Source organism: Bombyx mori, chromosome 4 (assembly GCF_030269925.1).
Source record: "Bombyx mori chromosome 4, ASM3026992v2".
In the NCBI taxonomy this organism is placed as follows: Eukaryota; Metazoa; Arthropoda; class Insecta; order Lepidoptera; family Bombycidae; genus Bombyx; species Bombyx mori.
This window is the reverse complement of record NC_085110.1, coordinates 14,669,033-14,696,739: the sequence shown is the minus strand read 5'-3', so window position 1 is coordinate 14,696,739 and position 27,707 is coordinate 14,669,033. Positions and strand designations below refer to the sequence as shown.

The following is a 27,707-nucleotide window of genomic DNA, read 5'->3' as shown; positions in this document are numbered from 1 at the left end:
TGTACCTAGAGGCTCTATAACTTTATCTAAATTAAAAGAGATAATGCTGTTTATAATTTAAAGTACACATAAATCTTTTTGAAATCCGCCAGGACATTTCTTGTTATGTTATGTTTGCTTAATTATTGGTTGTGTGGTAATGGGACATTCAATATAGCAGCTCGCAATGGTAGTTCCTAAATTCTTACCGCACCTTTATAGACCTTTATAGAGACTTCTAGGTACTTTGAAATTTCTGGATTTCGACTTTAATTCAAAAATTGACCTAGAACGACCTTTTTCAGCGACTGTTAACAATCAAATGATCAAAAGTAGCTTATAAAGGGACAAACTTATCTATTGGTCTCTTTCACTCCGCCCCCCTTCTATACGTCTTTTCGGTTTGAAAAATTAATTAAATGTTTTCCAAAAAAAACACATATTTTAAGTTGGGTCTCTATAATTCGAACGGTACGATATTTCGATGTGAGAATAATGTACGATGAGACAACCGATCTAAAATTCAATTGAGATTTCTATGTAATTTTTAATAGTTACTGTAAGCTGACGAGCGTGCCGCACCTCATGGTAAGTAGTCAACATCGCAAATGGATATATCAGTAACAGCTCTGTTAGCACATATGTATGCCAGTACTACAGCAATAAATTCTTAATTATCTTAATTACATTATAATTTGCTTCAGTGTGCAAGGGAAGATAGAACGCAGACATTTCGAGACCCAGAACACTGTGGGATCTGCGCGTCTAGTGATTTTAACTGTTTTACTTTCAATATCAAATGTACTAGATAAAATAAATACCTTTTTCGATCGTAAACGTTTCCGTTTCCGTGTTCGTGTCGATGTTCTGGGTCAGGCAATGAGTTTGATTTTAAAGAGTACGTGGAATAACATACAAATGCGACAGGTCTTAGAAACGGTAGCTGACCTTGCGTTATCAAGTCTTAGATAATACACTTAATATTTAAGGTATTTTGGTCTCAGTAGTCGTTTGAAAGGGTCATAATAAAAAAATCTATGGATAAAAAACTTACCTAATGTAATTTGTGAAATAAAATCTGTTTTTATAAAACTGTTCACGAAAAATCCATGAAAAGCATATTTATTGAATATAAATTTCTTAAAACATAATTGATTACATTTAAAATGATTAGATCTGTTTATTTTCGTTCGGCAAATGAAAGGTTAGCGCTCGTCCGAGCGGGTTAGCTTTCAGACAGGGTAACTTGAAACTGAACAGTGGTTCGGTAGTTTTCCCGCCAACCTCACTAATGAAAGGGTTGGTTCACACTCAGCGATTTTGTCGAACACGATTTTTTAACAGACGTACGACTTTACAAAAAAATGTACTACATTGCGCATACACACAATGTACTTTTAACACTTCTCCGTAGACCAGGATCTCCTAAGGTGTCCGATTTTTTTCAACACATAGCGTTCATAGCATAGCGATATTTCTTACCCCACGTAGTTTCATAACAGAAATTACATTGTACTGGCAATATAATTAAAATTATTAAAACTGTAGCATATTACTGATTATATTAGTTATAATCGACTGAAGTAAGCCGACATTCTTATATTCTTAACGTTATTACTACTCTTTTATGTGTTATTGTCTGTGAATATATTTTATGATAAATGAATAAATACACCATTGCTCTGTAAACAAAGTTAGATTGAAAAGAGTTAATTTAAAAATGTAGACGAAGAAACCTTACGTAGAGAAAATACCTTAGATACAGAATTGTTCGCCTTGTAAACATTTTTAATAATGCGTAGTTGCATGTCTGCTAATTCTTGCAAAAAATTCTTAGGAAAAGTTAATTTTTATTTACTTTTCGCATTATTAGGGATTACGCAGCTCCGTGTTTGTTTCGGTAAAGGAATGAATCAAGTCACGCAATGTCAATAGAGCGGGGTGGAGGTGAGGGGGCAGTAGCAGGCAGTTGATGGCCGATTGATAGTAGATTGTTAGAACTAAATTAATCAGCAAAATCTTTGATGTATTATATGATTGTAACCTCTATATGATTTATCTTTATACTCCATTGCTGGAATAGTAAATTAAAACTTTATAACATATTAACCTCTTGTAAGATTTACATCATAAATCATATAGAGGTTACATGATCATATTATGTGCCAAGCGTGGTGGGATTCATATTTTGATCTCTGTGATTTTTCTTTGGTAAATCAGCCCGCTCGGTACAAGTATCTATATGACCTAAGCTTATCGTGAAAACTTCAATTACCTAGTCTAATAACGTTCTAGAAGGGTTTTATAACATTAATTGTGCAAAATGTTTCATTTACGTTATTATCTTTTTTAAGAATATTTTACACAACATTAAATATCACATAGGAGTTTGTATTTATAATTATTTTTTACAAAATAATCAAATCATCTTTCATAAATTACAATTAGGAATGAATAATAGACTTGAAACTTTCCAATCGAAAATAAAATCTAATAATAAGTTACGAAAACTGCATTAATTCAAAACGCCAACGTAATGTCTGTATTCCTCACGCGGTTAAGTTCAAATTTGTAAATCATTGTATTATTTATATTTTTGTGAAGCAAGGCTATGATTTGATGCACGCGAGTCTGTCATAACTGTAATTAATATCGTAGTAGCAAAGGGGACAACGGCATGTTTATTTGAAACATTTTCTTATCGACTGTAAAAGCAGGGGCCAGATAACATGCCAAGGTATGCTTTTATTCGTGTCACACAGGAATTCGGAGGGTGTAAAACATCATAGCTTACGATTATAATGGATTCTGCTGTATCGAGGCTTGTTTTACTTTGAGTAATTTTTGAAAGCACTTTTTGATATTTTTTATTGCTTGCATGGTTCCGGAGCCCATAGATATCTACAATATAAAACATAAATGCCGCCAGTAATTACGCAAATTATAATTTGGCGGGTTTGATTTTTATTACACGATGTTATTCCTTCAGCGTGGAAGTTAATCGTGAACATTTATTAGGTACGTATTTAATTAGAAAAATTAGTACCCGTCTGCGGGATTCGAACACCGTTGTTACATCTTTCAAAACGAATGCACCGGACGTCTTATCCTTTAGGCCACAACGACTTCATTTATGCTTCTGTAGTTATTTCATTCAATTAAGCTTGAAACTTGCTAACAAGACAATAGAAAACAGGGTAATTTTTAACCTTATTTCTTTTCCAGAAACTTTTCTGCAGAAATGGTAGACAAAGGAAAAACACGATATGCTGTGTAATCAGTTTACCAGAACGATTCCTGAGATCACGATTGTTTTCAATAACTTAGTTTATTTGAAAATTACATGTATTAGTTTTGCCCCTAACAGGATAGAATTTCTTTTCTCCTGCGAAGTTCCTCCTCTGCATTTTTATTTTGAACAATCTTCAATAAATATGAGTTTTATCTCAACTATCCCAGGGACAATTATTGTTTTATGAATAAAATAATAATTACTACCCTTCTATGTTACTACCTACTCTGTTTGGTAGTTACGAAATTCGGGTTTCAAAAAAACATCAATATATTTTGAACATTTAATTCAAATAATTATTAATTTAATTTTATTATCTATATCATCACACATATAAATGATAATTGCAGTTTATAGTTACGTATAAGAATCTAAAATTTTAAAAAATAAACATCTATTTACGTATAGCGTATATTTCACAGATGAATTAAGTAATGATACACATATTTTTAAAATTTTGTTTTCGCCCACCGTAACTCGACCATTTATCCTTTGTTAATTCTTCTAATTATTTCTACATGCTCTATATAAAACTATATAGGAATCTATGTCCCGCGATTTTGTTCCAATTAGCTAAGCAATATTCCAAAGTTACAAATACTGAACGAAAAATGAGCCTCCTTCATTACATTTTAAGCGTATTTATTATCTATGATCTGAAGAAATACTAAACTGTCAAAATGAAATACATGCCGTTCCCGCCAAAAAGTTTTCCATAGGTACATACGTATTTATTTAAAGTAACGTATTGCCTTTTATTTTGAGCTGGATTATGTATAATTAGAACTTGTTAGGGACACATTCCAATGACACTATTTTAATTTTTTTAAATAACATTGTCTAAGTTATCTTCATCTCTGGTATATGTTAATTGAATAAAACAAAATTAACATGTTTTTGTGAATGTGAATAACTGATAGAAAATGAATTAAATAATTAAAGTGTTCCATTAACGGCATGATATTAAAAGTGTTTGATGATATAAATGAAACAAAAAAAAGCGAATTGCAATTATTTGAAAAATAATATTTGGCACTGAATGTGTTGTTAGAAATTCTTATAACACACCCCTGAAGGAACTAATGGACATTTTAATGTCATAAAACGTATAATTTTCACAGAATATGATTAATACTTTATTCCTATTATAATAATTATAGTTAGAGTTAGATATTATTAGAGTGGATACACAACATACTAATGAAGAGTCTATATGACTAGAAACGTTTATTGTATATTTTTATTCAGCTGTAAATACAATGGTAGGCAGCGGAGTCCGTATTCCGGTGCACGTCGATGCCAAAGTTCGATAGCCTCTCGCCCGAGGATTCTGAAAGGAAATTCCGAATTAAATATTGATTTGTTTGAGTCCTTCGCTAGAGAGTAGTTTGTTATAAGAAAAATCGAATCGATATTAGATAATTATTTTAATATTAATATCAAAGTCGCGTAGCCCGTTACAAAATTTATTTAATTAAACTGCAAGATTTACTAATAAAAGCGTGCACTGATTTTGAAGATGATTCGATTTCACCAATTTTGTTTGTCTGTGGAACGGACAGTATAAAGTCAATAATTGGCAACACTTATTTTCTACTTAAATAAATACCCACCTTCTTCTCGGAGACAGTGGACAACCTTCGCTTGGAGGTCGCACTGGGAGCCCTCAGTCTCCGTCCTTCAGTGGCATTGCTGTGACCAGAGACGGTAGATTTCCTTCTAAGCGCCGATTCCTGTCTTTTCGCTAGTTCAGCGGATTTCCTGGCTTCCAACGCAGCGAGCCTCTGTTTGGTTTGTCTTGCTGCATTCTCCCTGATGATTTGATCCGCCCTTATGCGGAGAACCTTGGCTGCTTCTTTGTGGTACTCTAAAGCTGCGTCCAAGTCGCTACGGGAGAGCGCGAACAGGGACGAATATCCACGCGACCTGCGATGCAAGACGAATGATTTACATTTCATTAATCTATTGTTATACCGGTAACGCCATCTATCGCCGAATGCTATCGAACGAATATCGAAGGATCTAGTAGCACCTAGAACGCTCGAGCAGTACAACGCCATCTATTGTCACATAGCGGAAACACAATAGAGAACACGCTTTTATAGCCAATACCACATGCCTAGAATTATCGAGAATATTCCACATATCTCTATTGGCACGCAGTCAGTCAGTAATCGGAACTACTCGAAGCGAAACAGCGAACGGATCACCTGAAGCGAAGCGGAAGGAACGAATTGAGAGTTTTAAAGTGTTTGTTGAGTGTTTTAAGTGTTCTAAGTGCTAATACAGTATTAACATGTAATTTGGTAGAATTTTTATTTATCCCGAACCCCAGCGCGTAAAACTATTTATACTCCAAAAACATTCATTGAATGCTTTACGTTGCGGGCTGACGAAATCGTTGAGACCATACGTAGATCAACAAATTAATAAAATTGATATGAGTCGTCAATTATCAAAGGTGGCAATCTGTGCATTTGGACAAAAAATTGTTATTGATATGTCAATACAGATTGATTTGAATATAATCGTCTCCTTCAAAGAATACGGTTCAAAACCTGCATTAAATAAAGGTTAATAGTTAACCTGTTATTTATCTAAGATGTCGTTCCGAAGAGTTTTGTGACTGCCAATGGAATACAAAGTCAATAATTCGTTTTTCTGATTTACCAATAATTGTCCAAAAGTCAGATTGCCGGCTTTGATAATAGTCGACTCATATATAGGTTTGACTGGGTGCCACTTAATCCAATATCAATGTAGTTTTTAAACCAACGTACTCATTATCAAGCGACAAGAGTGTTTCTTCGAGTTTGGGTACATAAATATAATGTAAGCGAGGTGAGTTGGTATAACGGGGGCTCAGACTTGCAGACCGTCAGCACTGTCGCACGTTGGTTGTATCAAACTTGCCATTGGAACAAAACAAAAAAGATGTGTGGTGTCGTGGGACACCGGATAGGAACGAAGCTCCTTATTATAAAAATATTAATTTTAAGTTCTATTCGAGGTATAAAGAAAATAAAACTGGAGGTTTTTCGGTAGGTCATTCGGTAACGTGCGAACTTATTGTGGTATATTTCATTCACGGTTGTTTGCATAAGAGTTAGTGTATTGCGCAAAAGAACGCTCTGAGATCGTGGTCAATGAATGATATAAAAATCTTACGTTACGGACGTTTTTTCCCGGTTAACTTAGGTTAGGTCCTCCGCATCGTTCCATAACGAACTTCGTTCTAAAAAAAGTGATTTGTATTTCGTCCACACTTAGCTCCGACTCACCGAACTGTGGCCGTCCGCCGTCGCAGTCCCTCGATGCCCAATAAACTGATTTCTCCAAAGACGGATCCTTCCCTTAACGTCGCCAGCACTTCGGTCTCGTCCTGGGACATTACCTGAAAAATTATTTAGTATCAAATTAAAGTCGATAATTTTCTAAACGAAATTTTGAAAAATATAAATATTTGGAATTTTCAAAATAATATTAGAAATCTTTCGTGATCCTTAAAGCGGTGTTAAACTGTAAAGTATGAAGTAAAATATGAAATATTACAAAATTATAAAAATACATATAGTTTAAATGGTGATTTGGTCCTTTAATTCTTATTTCCCTACCTATTCATCAGTAGCCTAAGAGGCTAGGTGAGCTCACGGGCTCCACCTGAGAGAATTGCCAATTTCCTTTTTTTTTCTTTTTTTTCCTACCTATGCTGATAGCCTCTCAAGGCTATTTCAGTTTCTCCTTCACGTGTAGGTGAGCTCACGGGGCTCAAGCTGGGAGTTTTGCTAACACTAACCCTAGCAAGAGCAGGGCTTCGCAGAATCTACCACCGGATCGGAAACGCGACCCACTAAGAAGATCCGGCGAGAAACTCAATGGGCTGTGTTTATGGGTTAATTCACTCGTCGAGCCCTTCGTCGCAAGCGACGGGTTCGACGAGGTCGGTGACCGGTGCCAATATCTGTGAAAGATTCGACTATTTAAGTGGTGAGAGCCCACCCCCACTCCCGCCCACTCAGTGGCAACTTACACAGCACTCTCCGGTCTTGATGATGTACATCTGGTGCCCCACGTCTCCGCTCCTCACGACCAGGTCCCCGGGCAGGAACGATACGGGTCTCAGCTGGAGCACCAAGTCGCGGAGTAGAGAGTCCGAGCAGTCACGAAACAATTGCACCTATAAATTTATATTATACGTAATGATACGGTAGAGTCCTGTGTGTGTGTGTGTGTGTGTGTGTGTGCGTGTGCGTGTGCGTGTGTGTGTGTGTGTGTGTGTGCGCGCGTGTATTCACGCGCTTGTCCGTGTATATGTAATAAAACTAGAAAGAAAAAAGAAGATTAATAGAACAGAAAGTACATATTAAACAAGCAATTTTATAGAAGCACTTTATCTGTCACTTTTTGTTGACTTATGCAGTGTGTTTAGTACGAGTTTTTTGCGTTTGCCTACGTTTGCCGCTAGGGGCGCTGTTCCAACTGCATACAGATTTGAGTTAACTTTTACGCTATCGAGAACTAACAAACTAAAAAACTCGCCTTAAGTATACAGAACGATGCGGTGCAGTTTTGATAGACAAGTTTGCAAAAATGTTGCATGACAAATAGAAGTTAAGCACCAGACGGACGAAGAGTGACCGATTATGCACTTAAAAGTAACCGAACTACGGTTTACTTTTAATTGTATCAATAAGCCTAAGTTGATGAAAAATATTTTATTATTAGTTTGGTACTAGCTGTACCCGTCCGCTTCGCTGGGCATTTAAAATTAACATTATTATTTCTCACCCTACAAAGATTCTCATCATTAACGTCCAACACTCACATAAATATTAGCCTACCCATTAAGTACATGTATTATCTACATGGATACCAAGTTTCAAGTCAATCGGATGCATAGTTCAGTAGTTGTAACGGAACATCCGTAAAAACCACTGTAGATAGATGACACTCCAGGGAGTGGGCTTTAATCAGGTTCGTATCGCACCTTGCTGAGCGTGGACATGTGCACGGCCAACGCCACGTCCCGCTTCATGTTCGACGGAAGCCAGTTCAGTATTTTGGCCTCGTCTGTAAAAAAGAAGAAGTATATCTATATATTAATACGTGAAGCAAAAACTTTGTAGGTACCCCTTTTTACGAATATTGCGCGGACGAAGGAGTATGAAATTTTCCACACTTATAGAGAATATAGAGAAGGAATGCAGAATGTTAATATTTTTTTAAATAATGCATAAAAAATACATTAAATCAATAAAAAAAAACACTGAAATCAAATCAAATAAAAAAAAATTCAACATAAATGAAAGTACATACTTGTTGAACGTCAAAAAGAACTCACGCCAATTCACAAAAACTAGCCTCCGTCCTGAGAAGAACTGGCAAGAAACTCAGCGAGCATGCTTTTGTACACACATTGCATTCTCATCTCATTACACACACTACTATGTATTTGAAACACACACGCATGCATACTATTTGTTTATTGTCAAACTTTTGTTATTGCTTATAGTCTAGTCAAATTGTGGTCAATTGTTACGTGCCTAAAATTACTGAGTGGAATTTAGTTGGTAGGACATCTTGTGGGTTCACCAGGTTAGCCACCACCGTCCTGACTATGCTATTCGCGAAACATTCATGCGTTCCGGTTTAAAGGGAGAGACATTAGTTCAACTGAGATTGTAGCCAGCATTCACGTTATGACAGAAGGTGGCTTCATAAAAAAAAATTACTATTACTGATAGTCGGACCTCTTGTGAGTCCGGTACCACCACCCTGCCTATTTCTGCCGTGAAGCAATAATGCATTTCGGTTTGAAGGGTGGGGCAGCCGTTGTTACTATACTGAGACCTTAGAACTCATATCTCAAGGTGGGTGGCGGCATTTACCTTGTAGACGTCTATGAGCTCTGGTAACCACTTAACATCAGGTGGGGCGTAAGCGCATCCGCCCATCTAAACAATAAATAAATAAAAAACTATTATTAAAAAGTATGGTATGGACTAAAAGTATAGGTGATCATCGCACTGGCAACACAGACCGAAGCATCGCTGCTGACTCCAGGTGTAGTTGAACCAGAGCGTGACGCGGCGCTGCAGCGCGGCCGGCAGGTTGAGTCGCCGCAGGTAGCGCGCGCACCCGTCCAGCGCCTTGCGGTACTCTGTCTGCGGACGCACACTCTCAGCTCATCCAGAAGATCGCTTTACACGCGGTAAGCAGTCAACTACATCGCCCTCAATACGTCATTTCGGATCCTCCCGATCCACTAACGATGCTTTTAGGTACCTCAAGCACCGGTCATCGTTTTCGTCGAACCCGTCGATTGCGAGGAAGGGCTCAAATTGGAAGTGTTGCTAATACTAGCTCTAGCAAGAGCAGAGCTTCGCTGAATCTGCCACCGGATCGGAAACGCGACACGCTGAAAAAATCCGGAGAGAAACTCAATGGGCATTCGTTGCAAGCGACGGATTCGGCGAGGACGGTGATCGGTGTTGTGACTTCCATTGACGCGTCGGTCCACTGACGTGAATCGTACCACATTTCCAACTTACCCTGGCCCTTGTTGCGGTCGCGATGATGTCCCGGATCTGGCCTATGAGCAGAGCGAACACGAACACGCCCATCAGCCAGGCCGCGGTCATGTACAGGTACTCGATCGTGTTCTCCGGCTTCGGATTCTTCCCGATGGACGTGGCCGTTTTAGTTGCAAAGTAGAAGCATCTGATGTAGGCGATGCCTTCGTTGTCGTAAACCCAACCGTTCGAACCGAGCCCGATGTGGTCGCTCATCGCGTAATACGCGCACGCGTTCAAGTGGATCAAGTAGAATATGTAGCACAATGTCTTGCCTATACGGACCTGGAAGCGACGATTTCAGTTTGCAGACGCACATTTCGAAACAGTGACGTAAAGTAAACCTAAAAACTTTAGGGGCCGCAATAGGTACTAAGTGTGTACCAAATGAACTTTAGTGTTCTGTATTCAAAAGGCAAATAAATTTAAAATCATTTAATCGACTAGTTTGAGCTGTATTCATAGTCGAATTTTCCCGGCTTCTAGAGCAGCGGCTCTCAACCTTTTTGACTCAGCCACGCACTAATATACTATTTACAATTTCGGGACACCTTCACATACGCACACCAAAGCGCAAGTATTTTCTGGACGTTTTTGCTGGCACTGTTGACAGTTTTAGACGAGACTTCTACCTTGCTCAATGAGCTTTTTCAGTTATGTGATAGCGTATTTGGTAGTAAATGTGTTAATTTTCGTGCAATGTTTGTAAATAGTTCTTTTTTCTCGTATTATACAGTGAACCGTTTTTTTTTGTTACCAATTCATGCAGTCGTTACCTATAATTGTGTTAGCATTTAGTCTGAGATCAATGTTACCTGTAATGTTCTGTGCTGATGTATAAGGTGTTGGTACCCAATAAAAAAAAATAAAGTGTTGTGATACGACGGTTGAGAACCGCTGTCCTAGTGAAGACAAGTATGCAACCAGGTTGAATCCTTGAATTACTATTGCTCCACCATTCGTACGTAGTAGTAAGGTATCACGGTAGGGCAAGCCGCAAGTCCTCACGGGTATTTAACACCTTCATCAGCTCTGCCGTTAGTAGCAAACGACTGGCTCTATTACGCACTGCTATCTAACCGTAATAATCGTGACAAGTCAAACATCAATATACTCTACTAAGTAATGAAACACCCTGTATTTTTTAAAATAAATTTCGCGTTCGGAGCCCGACGGCTTGTGCTTAGAGATAAATAATAAAAAATACATACATATTTCAGAATATAGGGCACACCTAGACAATTGACTGAGAGGTATTACTTACAACGTAGGGCGAGGCAAGCACTCGATCCATCGCCTGATTGAATTCCCAAAACGTTTGCAGCTTTAGCAACCTCGGGAACCGGAGGATCGCTTTCTGCGTGCCGAAATAGAAATATAGCACGTCCAGGGGTGTGAGCGAGATGACATCGAACTGAAAGTTCAACTTTAGATTTATGTGTAACTCTCAAATCACTTACATATCAATTGGATTTTGTTCCGAGGAAAGGTTCTTAAGTTATTTCAACGGTGTTGCCCAGACGCTACGGCTGTTTTTAGTCAAACGAAAGTGACTTTTAAAATTCTGGGGCGGATATTAAGGAACTAACCATTAAAAAAATAATTCATCATTAAAAAGGCGCAACTAAAATAATCTATCAGAACTGTATCTACGTTACCTTGTATTGAACCTTCCTTTTATAATTTTTCCTGGTTTCGACGGGGTCATCGACCCAGAACCCTTCGTGTAAGTACATCAACCTTGGCTTCACGAATGCGACATCCAACAGATACACTAGATCACTGAAATAGTCGGCTGCCAACCACATGGGCGTATTTTCTGGTGTTTGGTAAGGGAATGTAGAGCGTAGAGCTATCCCCCAAGCATTGTAACTGTAGCAGAATGTTACTAGACAGAGCCATCCTATGTAGAGACGACCTGTAATTATCACAGTCGGTGAAAATATCTTAAAGCAGACTCAAACGCACACAATTCTTAAATAAAGGGTTTATAAATATTGAATTCTCTCTAATGAAAAAAGTGTAAAAATCGTTTTTTTTTTTAATTATTGATGCACAAAACAAATTTCAATCATTACAGTACATAAATCAAGACCTAGAGGCAGACCCAAGACAAAGTGGAGGGACGTAGTGCTGAAGGACAAGAGAGAATGCAATGTTGCTGACGAGGATGTCGAAGACAGAGCGAAGTGGAGGAGTAAAGTCAGGAAAGCTGACCCCACCACCGTGTGGGATAAATAGCTGGGAAGAGAGAGACAGAGAGAGAGAGACAGTACATAAATCAAATCAAATCAAAAAAAAATATTCAACATAAATGAAAGTACATATTAGCAAAGTATCGTACAAGTGGTACCTAAATCTAATCTGCATTGCAATCTAAATGGTATATGCACTCAGCAAACCCTTATTAACGTACATAGCTTTGGCTATTGAAAACAAAATTACCAATAAAAAAAAAACAAATAAAAATGAAAATAAAATTACGCGATTCAGTAAAAAAAAAGCAAAACAAAAAAAAAAACAAAAAAAAACGGCATACAACCAACACAAACATTATATCACTATATTGATAACTAGCCATTGTTAAATAGGATATCCTTCACACATCTGACAAATCCCCTGAGTCTGGGTTCAAAGATATCAAGGTCACCGTGACATTTAACCAAATCATTATACTGCCTGACCATTCTTACCATAAGGAAGTTCATTGAAACATTGACTTTCTATGGTTTATGATGTAAACTAGGTTAAGTCGAAGTCGTTAAAGTTGAACAATTGGCGCTCAGTATGTTGCCAATTGTGGTAATTAAGACGAGTTGTTTCATGGATAGTAATAATTATTCGACTACGAATTCCGTAGTGATGCTCGAAATGAAAAGGCCAATTGGTTACTTTGGTAATCTGTATGTGAGAACAATTGTCAACAAAAAAAAATTAACATTTGAAGTCGTCGTGGCCTAAACGATAAGATGTCCGGTGCATTCGTGTTGAGCGATGCAACGGTGTTCGAATCCCGCAGGCGGGTACACCATTTTTTCTAACTAAATACGTACCTAACAAATGTTTACGATCGACTTCCATGGTGAAGGAATAACATCGTGTAATAAAAATCAAACCCGCAAAATTATAATTTGCGTATTTACTGGACCTCTTGTGAGTCCGCACGGGTAGGTACCACCACCCCGCCTATTTCTGCGGTGAAGTAGTAATGCGTTTCGGGTTGAAGGGTGGGGTAGTCGTTGTAACCATACTGATACTTTAGAACTTATATCTTAAGGTGGGACTATGGACTCCAGTAACCACTTAACACCAGATGGGCTGTGAGCTCGTTCACCCATCTAAGCAATAAATAAATAAAAAATTTGGAAGTATTCATCAGATAATTTGGTTTTGGTAAATTCTTAATTACCTTGAGGATCGATTGGCATGTACGGATCGCAAAATGTGGATAGAAGGAATCCCTTGCATTTCGTGTACCGCGTCGGGGAGGCTGGTATAGGACTCTGCGGATACTCCGGTTCGCAATCCGGTTCCTCTTGAATTGGCGGTGGTCTTAAAAACAATTTAATAATTCATGAAATTATCTTTACGTAAAACGGCCACTGGAAATGTTTGATTAAAATAACCGAACTTACTTATCACCAGAAGTTGTTTTGGTGATGTAGTTTTTTTTTAGCTCTTTGAGTTCAGTTATGGCCTTTTTATCTTCTATGCTCGAAATATAGTCTGGAGGAGGGCTTGTAGAGAAAAGTCTGACTTTCTGCAGCGGGAAGACAGTACTGAAAATATTTTTTTGTATTATAAATGTCCGTTTTATGAATGCTATTAGGGACTTAATTAAATATCAATTTGCGATTTTACCTGTTCGCTTCTAGAAACCGTTTCTGATCTTGAAGCTGAGTTTTTGTTTCGATGTTCGAGTTTGTTTGCGTCAACCTTCAAACAAAATAGATACGCTTTAATATTTGTCTTTGGTGCAATTAAATAAAAAAAAAATTTTGTTTTGGTGGGGGAGTCCCCCGCGTTGTGTCGCGTTCCGACCCAGCAGACTGGGTTCAATCCAGTGCGATATCTCAGAACACCAGCAGCACCGCCCGGGCTGGTTACCGTAGCGCAGAGACCGGCGTCGTTGGTTGTCGATGATCGCCTCGATGACCCGTTGGTCAGGCATCCTCGGGGGACGCTGCGAGTCTGGTTGTAGTGATGACCGCAGAAACCCCTTGCTCTTACCTGGTTCTAACCCCGGGCGGAGATCGGATGTCGAGGGAAAGAGTGGGTAGGGATTGGTGAGCCTGGTGTTGTTAACTCCCGCAGACATTACAAAGTGAATACCGTCACGCATCTTGAGACATGAAGCCACAAACTCAATTATATCACCCTTTAAATTAAAATGCATGCGAGCGTCCAATACGCCCTAACACAAGCAAGTTCTTTTAGAGTTATGATTCAAAGAAAATTTTATTGCTTAATTTCTTGAAGATTATTGGTGATAGGGCTTAAACCGCGTTCGCGGAAACTTTAAAATATTTTAAAGTCGGATTAACGATTACATTAAACGGGCTTGCAATTTACCGCCGTCTCTCTGAAGAATGCGATAAAAGCAAATTAATTTTATTTTGACGAGATTTGAATAATAATGTACCTTATTTTTACTTAATAGGCTTATATAAATGTTGAGATTGAAAGTTCTGAAAAAAGGAAACCTTTTATAATAAATGTCATTGATTAAACTTACGGGTGATGAATGGGCGAGGTCTCTGGCGTACACCAAGAACCATACGGCCCACGGGCCAATGGGGTCTTAGTTCCATATTTAGCATCACGGTCTGATGTTGAAGGATGAACTGTGTGCTGTAAATGCAAAATTGCCAACCTTAATATTTATTTAAAGTATATTAAATTTTTATAGTATATTAATTTAATAATATTTACGGTGCTGCTATTGAAGATTTTGAAAGACATTGGAGTTGCCGATCTTTAGAAGGGCTAAACATTTGTAGTGCTTGCAGCATTGTGTTCAGTTATAACATTGTGCACCGATGTTCATAATATTGGTGTAATTTATAAAAAAAAAATTATAAATTGGTCAAAAATTACACAACTCTACAAAAAAAAATTCGTTCTTTGTCTTAACGTTTATTAGGTTTTTCCGGTTAATTATTCACAAAAACGAAAATAAAATATCTGTTTTGGTATAAAGTCTGCTTTTGTGATATATATAGTAATAATACTCATTTTTAATTTTTTTTATAAATTTTAATTAATTTTAATACTTTTAAAAAAACTGCGCTATGAGAGTGTGGTGTTTACGTTTACACAGTGCCACTAGATGGCACTCGAGTCATAAACAACGATCAGGTGTTTTGTACAAGCCCAGAAAAACATAAAATGTCACGAAGTGTAAATACGATGCTGATGCATTTTGTTTCATATGTGGTCAATTTATTAAAGTTCAAAAGCACTGTTTCATGCCATGTATTTTTTTTTTTCGTCTAATAACGATCTAAAATATCGAAATTTTATGCTTTGCAATCAAATGTGTTATCAGTCATCAATGTATTAATTGTTTGTCAAAAAAAATTACTACGAGTAACATTTGGTTGGTCTAAAACCTTAATATATCTACTGAAGGCCACTTTCTAATTGGTTCATCAGTTTTAACGAGAACAAAAAATGCAAAATCATATACACATTCTTCACTATTGTAAACTTCAAAATAATATTTTTAGCTTTGTTTGTATGTGATCTATGCGTCGTTTATCTTTTATTTTTTTCCTACCTATTCTAATGACCTCGAAGGGTCATACTAGATTTACCAATCGAGTAAGTGAGCTCAAGGGGCTCTAATCAGAGGACGTTACTAGCACTAATACTAGCAAGAGCAGTGCTTCGCAAAATCTACCACAGGATCGGAAATGCGACCCACTGAGAAGATCCGGCGAGAAACTCAGTGGGTCGTTTATCAATATTGATACTTTGTACACTGAAACTTATGAGTACTTTCTAGTTCAGAACCATCAATGTACAGTGTATAGTACATTCAATATATAGTTAATATTTCATGTACCATTTTGCGATATTACTACGAAGTGTGTCTTTGATGACAAGCCATTAATGCATATTACCTACATATGTACATAATAAAATACCTGACAAAGGCAAAACTATAATACGTTCCAAAGTTTTAGTATTACCAAACGAATGACACGTTTAATGTCTCCATAAAACACACACAATATTAAATATATAGGTATTGGCATTGTTATTACGCCTAGTTGTTAAATCGGACTATCAATCCATCCTAATTTTCTGGGCGACACTTGAAAGACCATCGTGACGAAAGTTTACGAGCTATTCGTCCAATGCCATAAAGTCATAACTCATAAACGTTGTCCACTCCTTATGATGTATTTACTAATCCTATATAGATTTCGTGTCGTTTGTATTACGATACATATTACTGCATAATTTATTTTGTGTTAACCTTTAATGTGATTTAATTACAAAGTCTTGTGATTTCTTCGAGATTAGACATTAAACAAAATTTAGACAAAAACAAAAAAAATGCTTGAGGAGGAACAGGTGAGACAGATGATAGATAAGGTGTCTGAAATAATTTTTACTACTTGTCAATTCTAGAGCTTCTTCTAGGCATTCTAGAACTAGACTTGACTAGGAGGGTTGACGCCAAGCAGGGAGCCGGTGGTAAAACTGACGGCAAATCCCTATGCAGCATGATGAGAGGATATGCTACACCGACTCCACAAAATGTGGGATTAGGGCAAGAAGAAGACTGAGATTTTGGTCGATTCAAGTCACAGCCCGTTTGAAGTTAAGTAATTACTGGGGCCCATAGACATGTCAGCCGACATCTCAGCTGTCCCGTCTTGCAAGCCGGAACGCATTACTGTTTTGCCATTAAAATAGGCCGGGATTAATAATTTTAGATTAGATTTTTTAGAATTTTAGATTAAGATGAATTAAGGAAATATATAAATTTCCCTTGGTTTGATTTTTATTCCCCGATGTTATTACTTCATTGCCGAAGTTGAGATGTCAAGTATTTCAGTCACAGATATTTCAGTCTGCAAATAAGCAGGCCCAACATTAATTCTCTAACGCTACAATACGGCATCCTTCAAATTCACGAACAGCAAATAGTTTTTTTTTTTAGAATTAAGAAGAATAATTACCGGGTTCAAGTCACATACGGTCACTTAGCCCTAAATTACTCTCTTCCCTTCCCTGTACTATGGGAATCTGAGACTGATATACTTGTTCATCGAGTCGGATCCGCGAACCACGGCCTAACAATTAGGAGTGCTAACTACTCCACTACCGAGTAAGTCAATTAGTTTGATGGTCATATTAAAAACGCCGGTACACCGCGGTTACAGGTAGTCATTCAACCTTGGTTCGGTTCACGAGTAATTTTATTTCGTCCAATGCATATTGTTCGACGCTCATAACAATTATTGTTTACGACCGTTCGAAAGCACTTAAGGACGCTTTCGTATTCAAATCACAAAGACGTGGCGGCTAATGGCGACCTCGCTTCATTGACATCGAAGGCACCTAGCTGGTACTCGAATTTTAAAGTTATACTTGATGAGAATCGACGGACTAATGACGAAACTAAAACATCTCGAATATACCAGAACATAAGCCTAAAATAGGCTTTAACCAATTTTTTTTATGTTAACCAAGATAGTCTTTGAAGTAGTCGTGGTCTAAAGGATAAGACGCCTGGGGCATACGTATCAAGCGACCTAACGGTGTTCGAATCCCGCAGGCTGGTACCAAACTTCTTAATGAAATACGTACTTAACAAATGTTCACGATTTACTTTCACGGCGATGGAATAGCATCGTGTAATAAAAACAAACCCGCAAAATTATAATCAGCGCAATCACTGGTGGTAGGACGTATCATGTTCTGAGAGTAGATTTAAAGTCCCAACTTTATTGGCTGAAAAGGGCGCAAGCGACTGTACCATTGTTCAAATTCTGGAGCAAGTATGAAATACTTTCAAATAAACACATAATTCAAGTCAGCTGTTGCGAAGGACTCGAACATTTGAGAAGTTATAACATGCATTGCCCCCGTCCTTAATGTGAAGCTGTCCTAATTTCCATTTGGTGTAGAACAGTTATTCTCCTAATACAGTTGAGACTTCAACGTTATTTCTTAAAGAGCTACAGATCATTCACGTTATGATACCTATGGGCTTTATTACTGTTTAACACTGAGAGGATCATGAGAACGTCTGTCTGTTTTTGGTAGGAAAACAACAAGACTTTGGTATCCATTCAGTAACATCATCGCAATAAAAATTCCGTATTTTTGTTTTAATACAGTTTTTATTTGAAATACAATCGCCCATGAAGTATTTGGCCCTCCCAATGCTAGATGCTCAATGTTGCTCACGGATATCAACAATGTGAGGGGACAATGAAATCGCTAGTTATCCCAGAAGAACCTGATCAAACTAGGTTTGAAGAAGGACATGTTTTCACAGTTTCGAATACGCTGTTAGGTAGAATACACAATGTAACTTAAAGGAAAGTATTTAAAATATTTAAAAAAGGAGCCATCCGTATGACTGACTGTCCGTCGTACCCATAAAGCCCAGACACATCAATCTTACGCGTAGACTTATACCAAAACTGATTTTATTAATTAGGTAATAAGTATAAAAGCAATTAGTCGAAGCATTTTCAATTTTTTTGATAATTATTCTATAGGTTTATTCAGTAGGTACACAAGTTGATAAAGTGATTAAAGGAGGGCGCGGCAAATTAATGTAGTCATCTATCAGAGTGTTCGTTGCACGTTAAAACCGTTTTATTTTTTTAATTCGCAATAGATTTTCAACGTTCCCCCATACCTATTTAAAACTCCCATTTGGGCGCCACGTTAAGTTACAAATACTAGAGAAGATGGACTAAGAATACTAAGATCCATTTCGGGTCATACGAATGAGTACGGACCGACCTAAGTATATTTTATCAAAGTGGATAAGACAGTTATGAACGAAAACCATAGCCATCTTTAAAACCATTACACTTATTAACTGGTGGTAGGACCTCTTATAAGTCCGCACGGGTAGGTACCACCGCCTCGCCTATTTCTGCCGTGAAGCAGTAATGCGTTTCGGTTTGAAGGGTGGGGCAGCCGTTGTAACTATACTGAGACCTTAGAACTTATATCTGAAAGTGTGTGGCGCATTTACGTTGTAGATGTCTATGGGTTCCAGTAACCACTTAACACCAGGTGGGCTGTGAGCTCGTCCACATATCTATGCAATAAAAATAAAAATAAACTTTAGTGTTGAGGATTTTAAGAAAATATCCCTTTAAATTATACTCTTTGAAATCCAGAGTCCACATATATTGGACATATAGTGTTACATTGCGTAAGTCTCAGGACCGGAAAGGGTTAAAGGAAGGGTTTAAAGCGAAGTTTATATCCATCAGTCAATCAATAAATATCGAGAATGAATTTAATTTCATATAAATATATCACCTACATGTTAGGGGGAAGCTGAAATAGCCTCTCAAGGCTATCAGCATAGGTAGAAAAAAAAAGGCCAGTGACAGTCCACAAAGCGTTGGTGATTCCACTAACAGTCCTCTTTGCCTAGTCTTTAAAGGTAAATTAATATTTACGGGTCAAATCTACAATATCTAGAATACTAATAAAATAGCTGTAATGTTTATCTGTAGAAGATTTTTTAAAATTTTAAATATAGAAAAAAAACGCAGGTTTTAAATAGATATGCTAGGGAATACCTATTAAAATATTGGGTGTTGTTCCGCAGCGCTAAGACGCACTTAAAATATATTTTCAAGAGTTCTTCGTGATAAGTAGTGGTTTGGCTTTGTCGCGTCTTGGAACAACAATGATCGTATGGAACATCATGTGCGCCGCAATTTTATCTACTTTTGTTAAGAGTAAATTATTCAAAACCTTACGTTATATACTTCTTCATATTGTATTTTTTATTTAAATAGGGAACCGGACTCTTCTTGTTTTTCAAAATAGTTACTTAAGATTTGCTAAATGAGGCTGAACGTATTTCACATAGCGTTTGGATGATCGTTTCCATTTAACTAACATATTTTACCTTCGTTACTGGTGGTAGGACATCTTGTGAGTCTGCACGGGTAGGTACCACCACCCTGCCTATTTCTGTAGTGAAGCAGTAATGCGTTTCGGTTTGTCGGGTGGGGCAGTCGTTGTACTAAACTTAAGACCTTAGAACTCATGCCTCAAGGTGGGTGGCGGCATTTACGTTGTAGTTGTCTATGGGCTCCGGTAACCACTTAACATCGGGTGGGCCGCGAGCTCGTCCTCCCACCTAAGCAATAAAAAAAATCCTTTTAGATGCTGTAAAAAACGCCAAATTAAGCTTTGAACATTGGAGAAAAACGTTTGTTTGCGTGTCTGTAATTGACATCTGGCTAATCTAATTGCTAATCATTTAGGCACTATAAGATCTGACACGAATACCGGATTAAAGATTACAAAATCTAATTGAAAAACCTTGTATTCTTCTTTGTTGTGCTTTTGAAAAACCTTGTATTCTTCTTTGTTGTGCTGTGCTTCTTCACGGTTTTGTTATCACGATCGAGTTTTTATGATAATACTATTACGTCCTTTAGAATTATGGGTAGAGGATATTAATTGCAATTGAACTACAAATTATTATACACCTAATGCTAATCACTATGATCAGATATCTACTTAATAATAATTAAGTTTAAAATTAAAATCTTAAAGTTTCAAAAAAAATACAGAGACATCGCGGCTACATTGAAATTTTATGTTAAATAAATATTCTGAGCACGGAAACAATTTAACAAAAGTGAGGACCTGAATATGTGGTGTGGGTCATAAACTAGGCAGTCAGCCTTCGATTGAAATAAAAACATGTTTTCAACAATGTCATTGTAGGTTCATAAGGAAAAAAAAACAAAACACATTAGACAATTAGTTTCGGATGTCACGTTACGAAACAACAAGTTTCATTCAATCAAAATTAAACTCACCACATCGACTGTTACCTCCATTTTATTCTTTCAAAACATCTCACATTCATTGTTCATATTTTGCCACCTAAATATTTACGCAGCACGTAAACAGACGCGGGAAAATTAACATGTCGAGGTAAAATTCGTGTATCGGAATTTTCCGCGTGCAAACACGCCCGGCCTGACCGAAGTTGTTTAATACACTGGACGAAGAAACTGGTAGCCTTAGGGCTTTATCACATTAATGGAGGGAGCATCGTGCGGTAGCGATTTGATTATTGTTAAATTAAAAATTGAATATCCCTTCAAACTTACAATATTGATTATCCCTACTGATAGTAGCATACTGCTTTAGTTTGTGCAACAAACATTATAAGGACGTTCAATGCACCCCAAATACAATCTCTTTTTTTTTTGTTAAGTGGTTATCGAAGTCCACAGACATCAACAACGTAATTGATGCCATGCTTTCGGTAGGCAGCGGCTTGGCTCTGCCCCTGGAATTGCTGAAGTCCATGGGTGACGGTAACCACTCACCATCGGGTGGGCCGTATGCTCGTCTGCCTACAAAGGCAATAAAAAAAAAACACCCTGAGACATGATTTCTATGTCTCAGTTAATACATTACAACCGCTGCCCCGCCCTTCAAGCCCAAACGCATTACTGCTTCACGTTCAGAAATAGTCCGGGCGGTAGTACCTACCCGTGCGGGTTCACAAGACGCCCTATTACTACCAGTAACAAGACGTACTAAATAAATTAAACCTGTTTGTTTAACTGCAATTAGGCTCAAAAAGGTACAAAAACAAGAAGAAGAAAAACAAGAAAAAGACTTTACATGTGGCTTACGTTTATTATTTTGAATATAACAATATATTTGTAATAACATAATGGTGTTTTTTTGTAATAATTTGATCAGATATTCAACTATCGTACTCTCGGACCTATAAGTTTGTTAAGTCGAGATGACACTAACTAATAAGTACGTAGAGTCATAAATAGATAATAACGAAACAATTCTTCTGGCATCCGCTAACGCCATTGTTTTACGACACACCTTTTATAGGTTGGACAACACAACGAGACAGCTGTTTGTCGATTGGAAAAAAATAAATTCCACTAAAACGACTGGAAGGGCCGTTTTTGCGGTGAATAGGCAGGTACCTCAATAATTAACTAGTTTCATTTAAATGGAAACTCATTTACGGTTCATAAAATGTCGCAATACTTTAATTTCTCCATTTGTTCCAAATTTCGCTTAAGATAACCAATTAAATTTAGTATAGTGTTTTTGAAAAGTGCCGACATCGTCATCTAGATTCGCGATGTTTCTTGTGCTACCTTGCTAGGAAACCCTATGAATGGATTGCGGAGCAATTCCTATAGTCGCTGTGAAAAAACAATTAGATAATAAGCCTTGATAGCTACAAGATACGTCTGTGTTGCTTTTCATTAAATCAAAAAAAAATTTTTATTCAACATACATGAAAGTACATAGGTACTTGTTGAACGTTAAAAGAACTACCGCCAATTCACAAAAACTAGCCTCCGTCCTGAGAAGAATTGGCAAGAAACTCAGCGGGCATGTCTATTTTTTTTTTTAATATTAGATAAAAAAAAATTAATATTAGATATTTTTTTAAATATTCATTTTTACAATGAGTATTATAACGTAACAATTATTACAATATTGAAATGCCCGGAGCGAGCAACTCATTCCCACTTTGTGCAATCTTCTAGATAATCATTGACTTTATATTAAGCTTTATTACACATATGTTCTTTAATAGTTTTCTTAAACCTATGTATATGTAGGTTCTGAACATCTTGTGGGATTTTGTTGTACAGGCGCACAGACAAACACCCGAATGAATTTCGTATCTTATGTAACCTACTCATCGGCACAACAAGCTTGTGTTTGTTCCTATATATTTCTATGATGTATGTCCGACTTTTTAGGAAACTCCTCAATATGTTTACGAACATACCTACATCAAATTTTCAAAAATGTACTGGGATGGCATAGTGAGAACTTTAATTTCTTAAAATTTTTCCCTCAGGGATTCCCTTGAGTGCATGTTATAAATAGCACGTATAGCATTACTTTAAATACCGTAAAATTCAATCGATTTCAAACAGATTCTAGCTGATTTTTCAGATTTTAGAATTAAGAATACGATAAAATGAGATCTATAATTTATTACATTACGATGCAGCATAACAATATGCTGTGTTATCTTTGAAGACAACGATAAAAAAAATTAAAAGTATTCTAGGACTCTTCGCGCTTTTTTTACGATAGCAACACGAATAAAGTTTAAATATCCAATAAACTATCCAACAAATGATGAAGCAGAACACATGAAATTTATAGACATTATTACCGTCTATGATTCCGATATTTTAACTATGACTATTGTTGTAGAAATGAAAAAAATCTATGCCCTGGATTAGGAAACTCTGCATCTATTTTTATTTATTTTGAAATCTCAAATACAAATAAAGTGTCTGAATCTGTTTTCAATCAAGATAAATTTATATGATTAATAAATAATATAATTCCCATAATATCTCCGACTGATTTCTACTACCTGCTTCAAACACTGTATTTAATTTATTTTATTCATGTACTATATAATTCATAGGTGTGGAAAGAAGCATCTTCATATTCAAGTTTATTTCAAACTATTTCTTAAAAATTCAAATGGTTCAATCATTACGGGGATTACCGTCATTTTTAAGCCGTTTGTCTAACGTTTAAGCCGTTGATGCTGATGTATTTGGATGAGTTAGTCTTCGTGGAAGCGTCATTGTTCATTCTGTCCCAGCGAAAACTACTTATTTTATATACTGATTAATTCCTGCGGGTGGAGCCAATTGTGAGCGGGTACCGGAACCTACTACCATCCCGCGTATTACTGTCGCAAAGAAACCATGCTTTTCGTTTTGTAGGGTGGGGAAATACTTATACATTGTGGCGGGTAGCCATCATACAACGCAAGATAATTGACAGATGCCTGAATCTCGCTTACGACATTTTCAAGATAAAGCGCATATATACAAGTTCCGAACAACAAGATTCGGACCGTCGGTCTACCGAGCAATATCACCCGCTCGGTGGAAGATCTTCCCTTTGTCGTATCCCTACAAACTGGTGACCTGCGATGGAACAACTGCAGCCTACATCATCAGCGCATCAAGAACTTCGGCTACCACGATTCCCGCATTCTTGCAGATAAAAACAAAGTCATCAACAGTCGTCCCACAGCAAGCCAGCATTTGCAGCCTCAACAGGACCATCGCAGCCGACTCACCGCGCTTCCTGGTCCTACGGCACGCACCTACACTGCCTCATCACGCCACTACAATCCATCGCAGCTCACGACCGGATCATCAACGCTTGGGGTCACACATCTCTGGCGTGGCAGTTCTGCATCACATGGATTACTCACGATACACGCGCAGCATTCAATCTCAGTCTCGACTCACCGCACACTTCGAGCAGCACTGGCGACACTCACGTAGCATTCAAGCTCAGTTTCGACTCACCGCAAACTTCGAGCACCACTGGCGACACTCACGCAGCGTTCATCCTCAGTCTCAACTCACCGCAGACTTCGATTAGCACTGGCACTTGCAAGCTAATCTCAGCATGGACAACGCTAACTAAATGACACGACCTCCGGTCTCGGAGGGGAGTGATGTGGCGGGTAGCCATCATACAACGCAAGATAATTGATAGATGCCTGAATCTCGCTTACAACATTTTCAAGATAAAGCGCATATATACAAGTTCCGAACAACAACATTCGGACCGTCGGTCTACCGAGCAATATCACCGGCTCGGTGGAAGATCTTCCTTTCGTCGTTCAGCATTCCCCAAATACATGATATCGGTTACCGCTTATCAAACAGGCCGAGCTTCTCCATTCATCTATAGCAATAACAAAAGCTGTTTACAAAGTCGTCGTGGCCTAAAGGATAAGACGTCCGGTGCATTCGTATGTAGCGATGCACCGGTGTTCGAATCCCGCAGGCGGGTACCAATTTTTCTAATGAAATACGTACTTAACAAATGTTCACGATTGACTTCCACGGTGAAGGAATAACATCGTGTAATAAAAACCAAACCCGCAAAATTATAATTTGCGTAACCACTGGTGGTAGGACCTCTTGGGAGTCCGCACGGGTAGGTACCACCACCCCGCTTATTTCCGCCGTGAAGCAGTAATGCGTTTCGGTTCGAAGGGTGGGGTAGCCGTTGTAACTATACTGAGACCTTAGAACTTATATCTCAAGGTGGATGGCGCATTTACGTTGTAGATGTCTATGGGCTCCAGTAACCACTTAACACCAGGTGGGCTGTGAGCTCGTCCACCCATCTAAGTAATAAAAAAAAAAAAAAAAAAAAAAAAAAATTACGGCTCTTTCATTTTTATGTCTGTCTAATTCTACTCTCTTACTGAACATTTTCCGTGGTAAAACTGCATCGAGAATTTATTGTATATTGTCGATTTACGAAAGGTAAAAGTTGAAAGCAACACTAAAAACTTATTTTAATAAAATAAAACCTTTGATATTAGCTAAGTAGCATTCCTGAATTATTTTTTTTTTTTAATTTTTACTCCAATATCTTCAGTTTGTACTTCACGTCAGCTCAAACTTGTGGTATCCTCAGCAAATTAGGCCTCGTGCGGTCTCTTTTCTCCTCTGAGTTGAGGTCCTAGTACCACTTCATCCGTTTTTTGTATTGCGTAGATAGCGTAGAGTTAATGACCCACCCAGCCTTTAGATATCGAAACGTGAATATTATCACCTACCTTGATACCTGAAGGCAGGTCTTAATTTAGGGTAATCACGCAATTTATAACTTTTGCGGATATGAATTTTATTCCGCGATGTTATTCCTTAATAATGAATGGAATTCGCGAACATGTTTTTATTTTTTTTATTGCTTACATGGGTGGACGACCTCACAGCCCACCTGGTGTAAAGTGGTCACTGGAGCCCATGGACATCTACAACGTAAATGCGCCACCCACCTTGAGATATAAGTTCTAAGATCTCAGTATAGTTACAACGGCTGCCCCACCCTTCAAACCGAAACGCATTACTGCTTCACGGCAGAAATAGGCAGGGTGGTGGTACCTACCCGCGCGGACCACCAGTAGTTAATATTTATTATATAAAACGAGTATATTGGAAAAATGATTCTGCAGAATTAGAACACCTTCGTAGTCGTATCGCTCGTTATAATAATATGTACACCAGGCGTTTTATCCTTTAGGGTTTTTTTTCCTACCTTATCTGTGGTCTAGAGAGACCATATCTGCATAACCTTAACTCGTAGGTGAGCTCACGGGGCTCAAACCTGACGATGTTGCTATCACGAACTCTAGCAAAAGCCGTGCTTTGCAGAAATCTACCACCGGATCGGAAACTGAGAAGATCCGGCGAGAAAATCAGTGGGCTGTGTCTGTGGGTTAATTTACTCGCCGAGCCCCTCGTCGCAAGCGACCGGTTCGATGACAACGATGACCGGTGCTTGGGGTACCTAAAAGCACCGTTAGTGGGTCGGGGGGATCCGAAATGACGTGCCTTTAGGATATGACGACTTCAAGCAAAATAGAACATGCACATTCTAAATATTACTTTAAGTAAGTACAATAACCGATCTTACGGCAATATTACTTCAAGGCTGAAATAACCGAAACGGATTTACATACCGATGCATATTCATAATACACCCTGGTACCTGGTACACATAGAACTACAAATAATAATTACTTAAAAATAATAAAATACTCGAATATAATTAATATACTACAGGGTTAAAAGTGAGTTAATGTCTCAAAAAGACCTTCGGAGATTACTATGACGTATCTTTTTTCATTTTGTCAGATTAATTCCTTAGTTTCATTGGCTAAATTTAACGTAATATACACATAAACAAAGTTAATATCGCGTTTAACCGGTTCAACAATTCTGTTCATTGTTCTGTTAAAATTCTGTGAAAACTATATATTTATGAAAAAAAAAGGAAAGATTCAGCTATCTATCCTAAATCACGGTCACAATAGAAATAAAAGCTAATTTTATATTGTTGTCTATAATCAACCTACTAAATCATTCAACAAATTTACGTTGTGAAGCGTTGATGAACATTGTACCTATATTCTTAAATTATTTTTTTCTGTTGGAATTATTTTTAATCTCTACCAATACATATTAATAATACTGGGTACTAGTACTCACCCCTTTCATAAGCTTTAGCCCGTCAAAAACCATTTTCGTTGTATTCTGAAAGCTACCTGCACGATACAGAGCACTCAACAAATTTTAATAAATCACCATTATTAATATGTGTAGTTTTCTAGTAATGTAAAGAAAAACGAAATCCGAAACCTTTGCAGCGACACTCGTCAGTTTTATTAGTACGAATGATTGTAATACAGCTATTTTCAGTAGGTCACAAGTTCAGAGTTTCGCGGTAAAATCAAGTTAGTATACAATTTTTCCGTATTATCATGAACATTAGGCGGGAAGTAAATATTTGTTGTGATCCCCACGATCACACTGAACATAGGGTGTAAACGATTCAGCCCTTTAAGCGCTTTTTGTTGAAGAAATTGATACGCAACATTTTTCGCGCCTTTAGAAGCGGTGGTTATTATTGTTTCGTTCCTATATATATGGGTATGTACTTACTGCATAATAAATGCGATAGAATATATCTAATTATCACATTTTTTTTATTTAGTCTATTACTAATTCAGTTATTTAGTAAATATTTGTTACAACCGAAATTGAAATTGTGGATGAAATAAATTA

At 37.5% G+C, this 27,707-nt stretch overlaps 1 protein-coding gene across 2 annotated transcripts; it reads right to left on the bottom strand.

The window, feature by feature from the left end:
• Positions 1-3,540: 3,540 nt before the first annotated feature.
• LOC101738542 (cyclic nucleotide-gated cation channel beta-1) lies at positions 3,541-27,432 on the bottom strand. 2 transcript variants are annotated; one of them, XM_012694627.4, is made up of 14 exons: positions 27,132-27,432; positions 14,579-14,694; positions 13,705-13,779; positions 13,479-13,622; positions 13,253-13,395; positions 11,502-11,761; positions 11,108-11,257; positions 9,823-10,128; positions 9,312-9,435; positions 8,259-8,341; positions 7,302-7,448; positions 6,553-6,665; positions 4,885-5,197; positions 3,541-4,601 (listed from the first exon to the last, which is right to left on the bottom strand). In XM_012694627.4, the coding sequence occupies exons 1-14, from the start codon at positions 27,162-27,164 to the stop codon at positions 4,512-4,514; spliced, it is 2,097 nt and encodes a 698-aa protein (XP_012550081.1). In that variant the 5' UTR covers positions 27,165-27,432; the 3' UTR covers positions 3,541-4,511. The 2 variants fall into 2 exon arrangements, with proteins under 2 accessions (XP_012550081.1, XP_004931049.1); XM_004930992.5 differs by lacking the exon at positions 27,132-27,432 and adding an exon at positions 20,895-21,085.
• Positions 27,433-27,707: the final 275 nt, after the last annotated feature.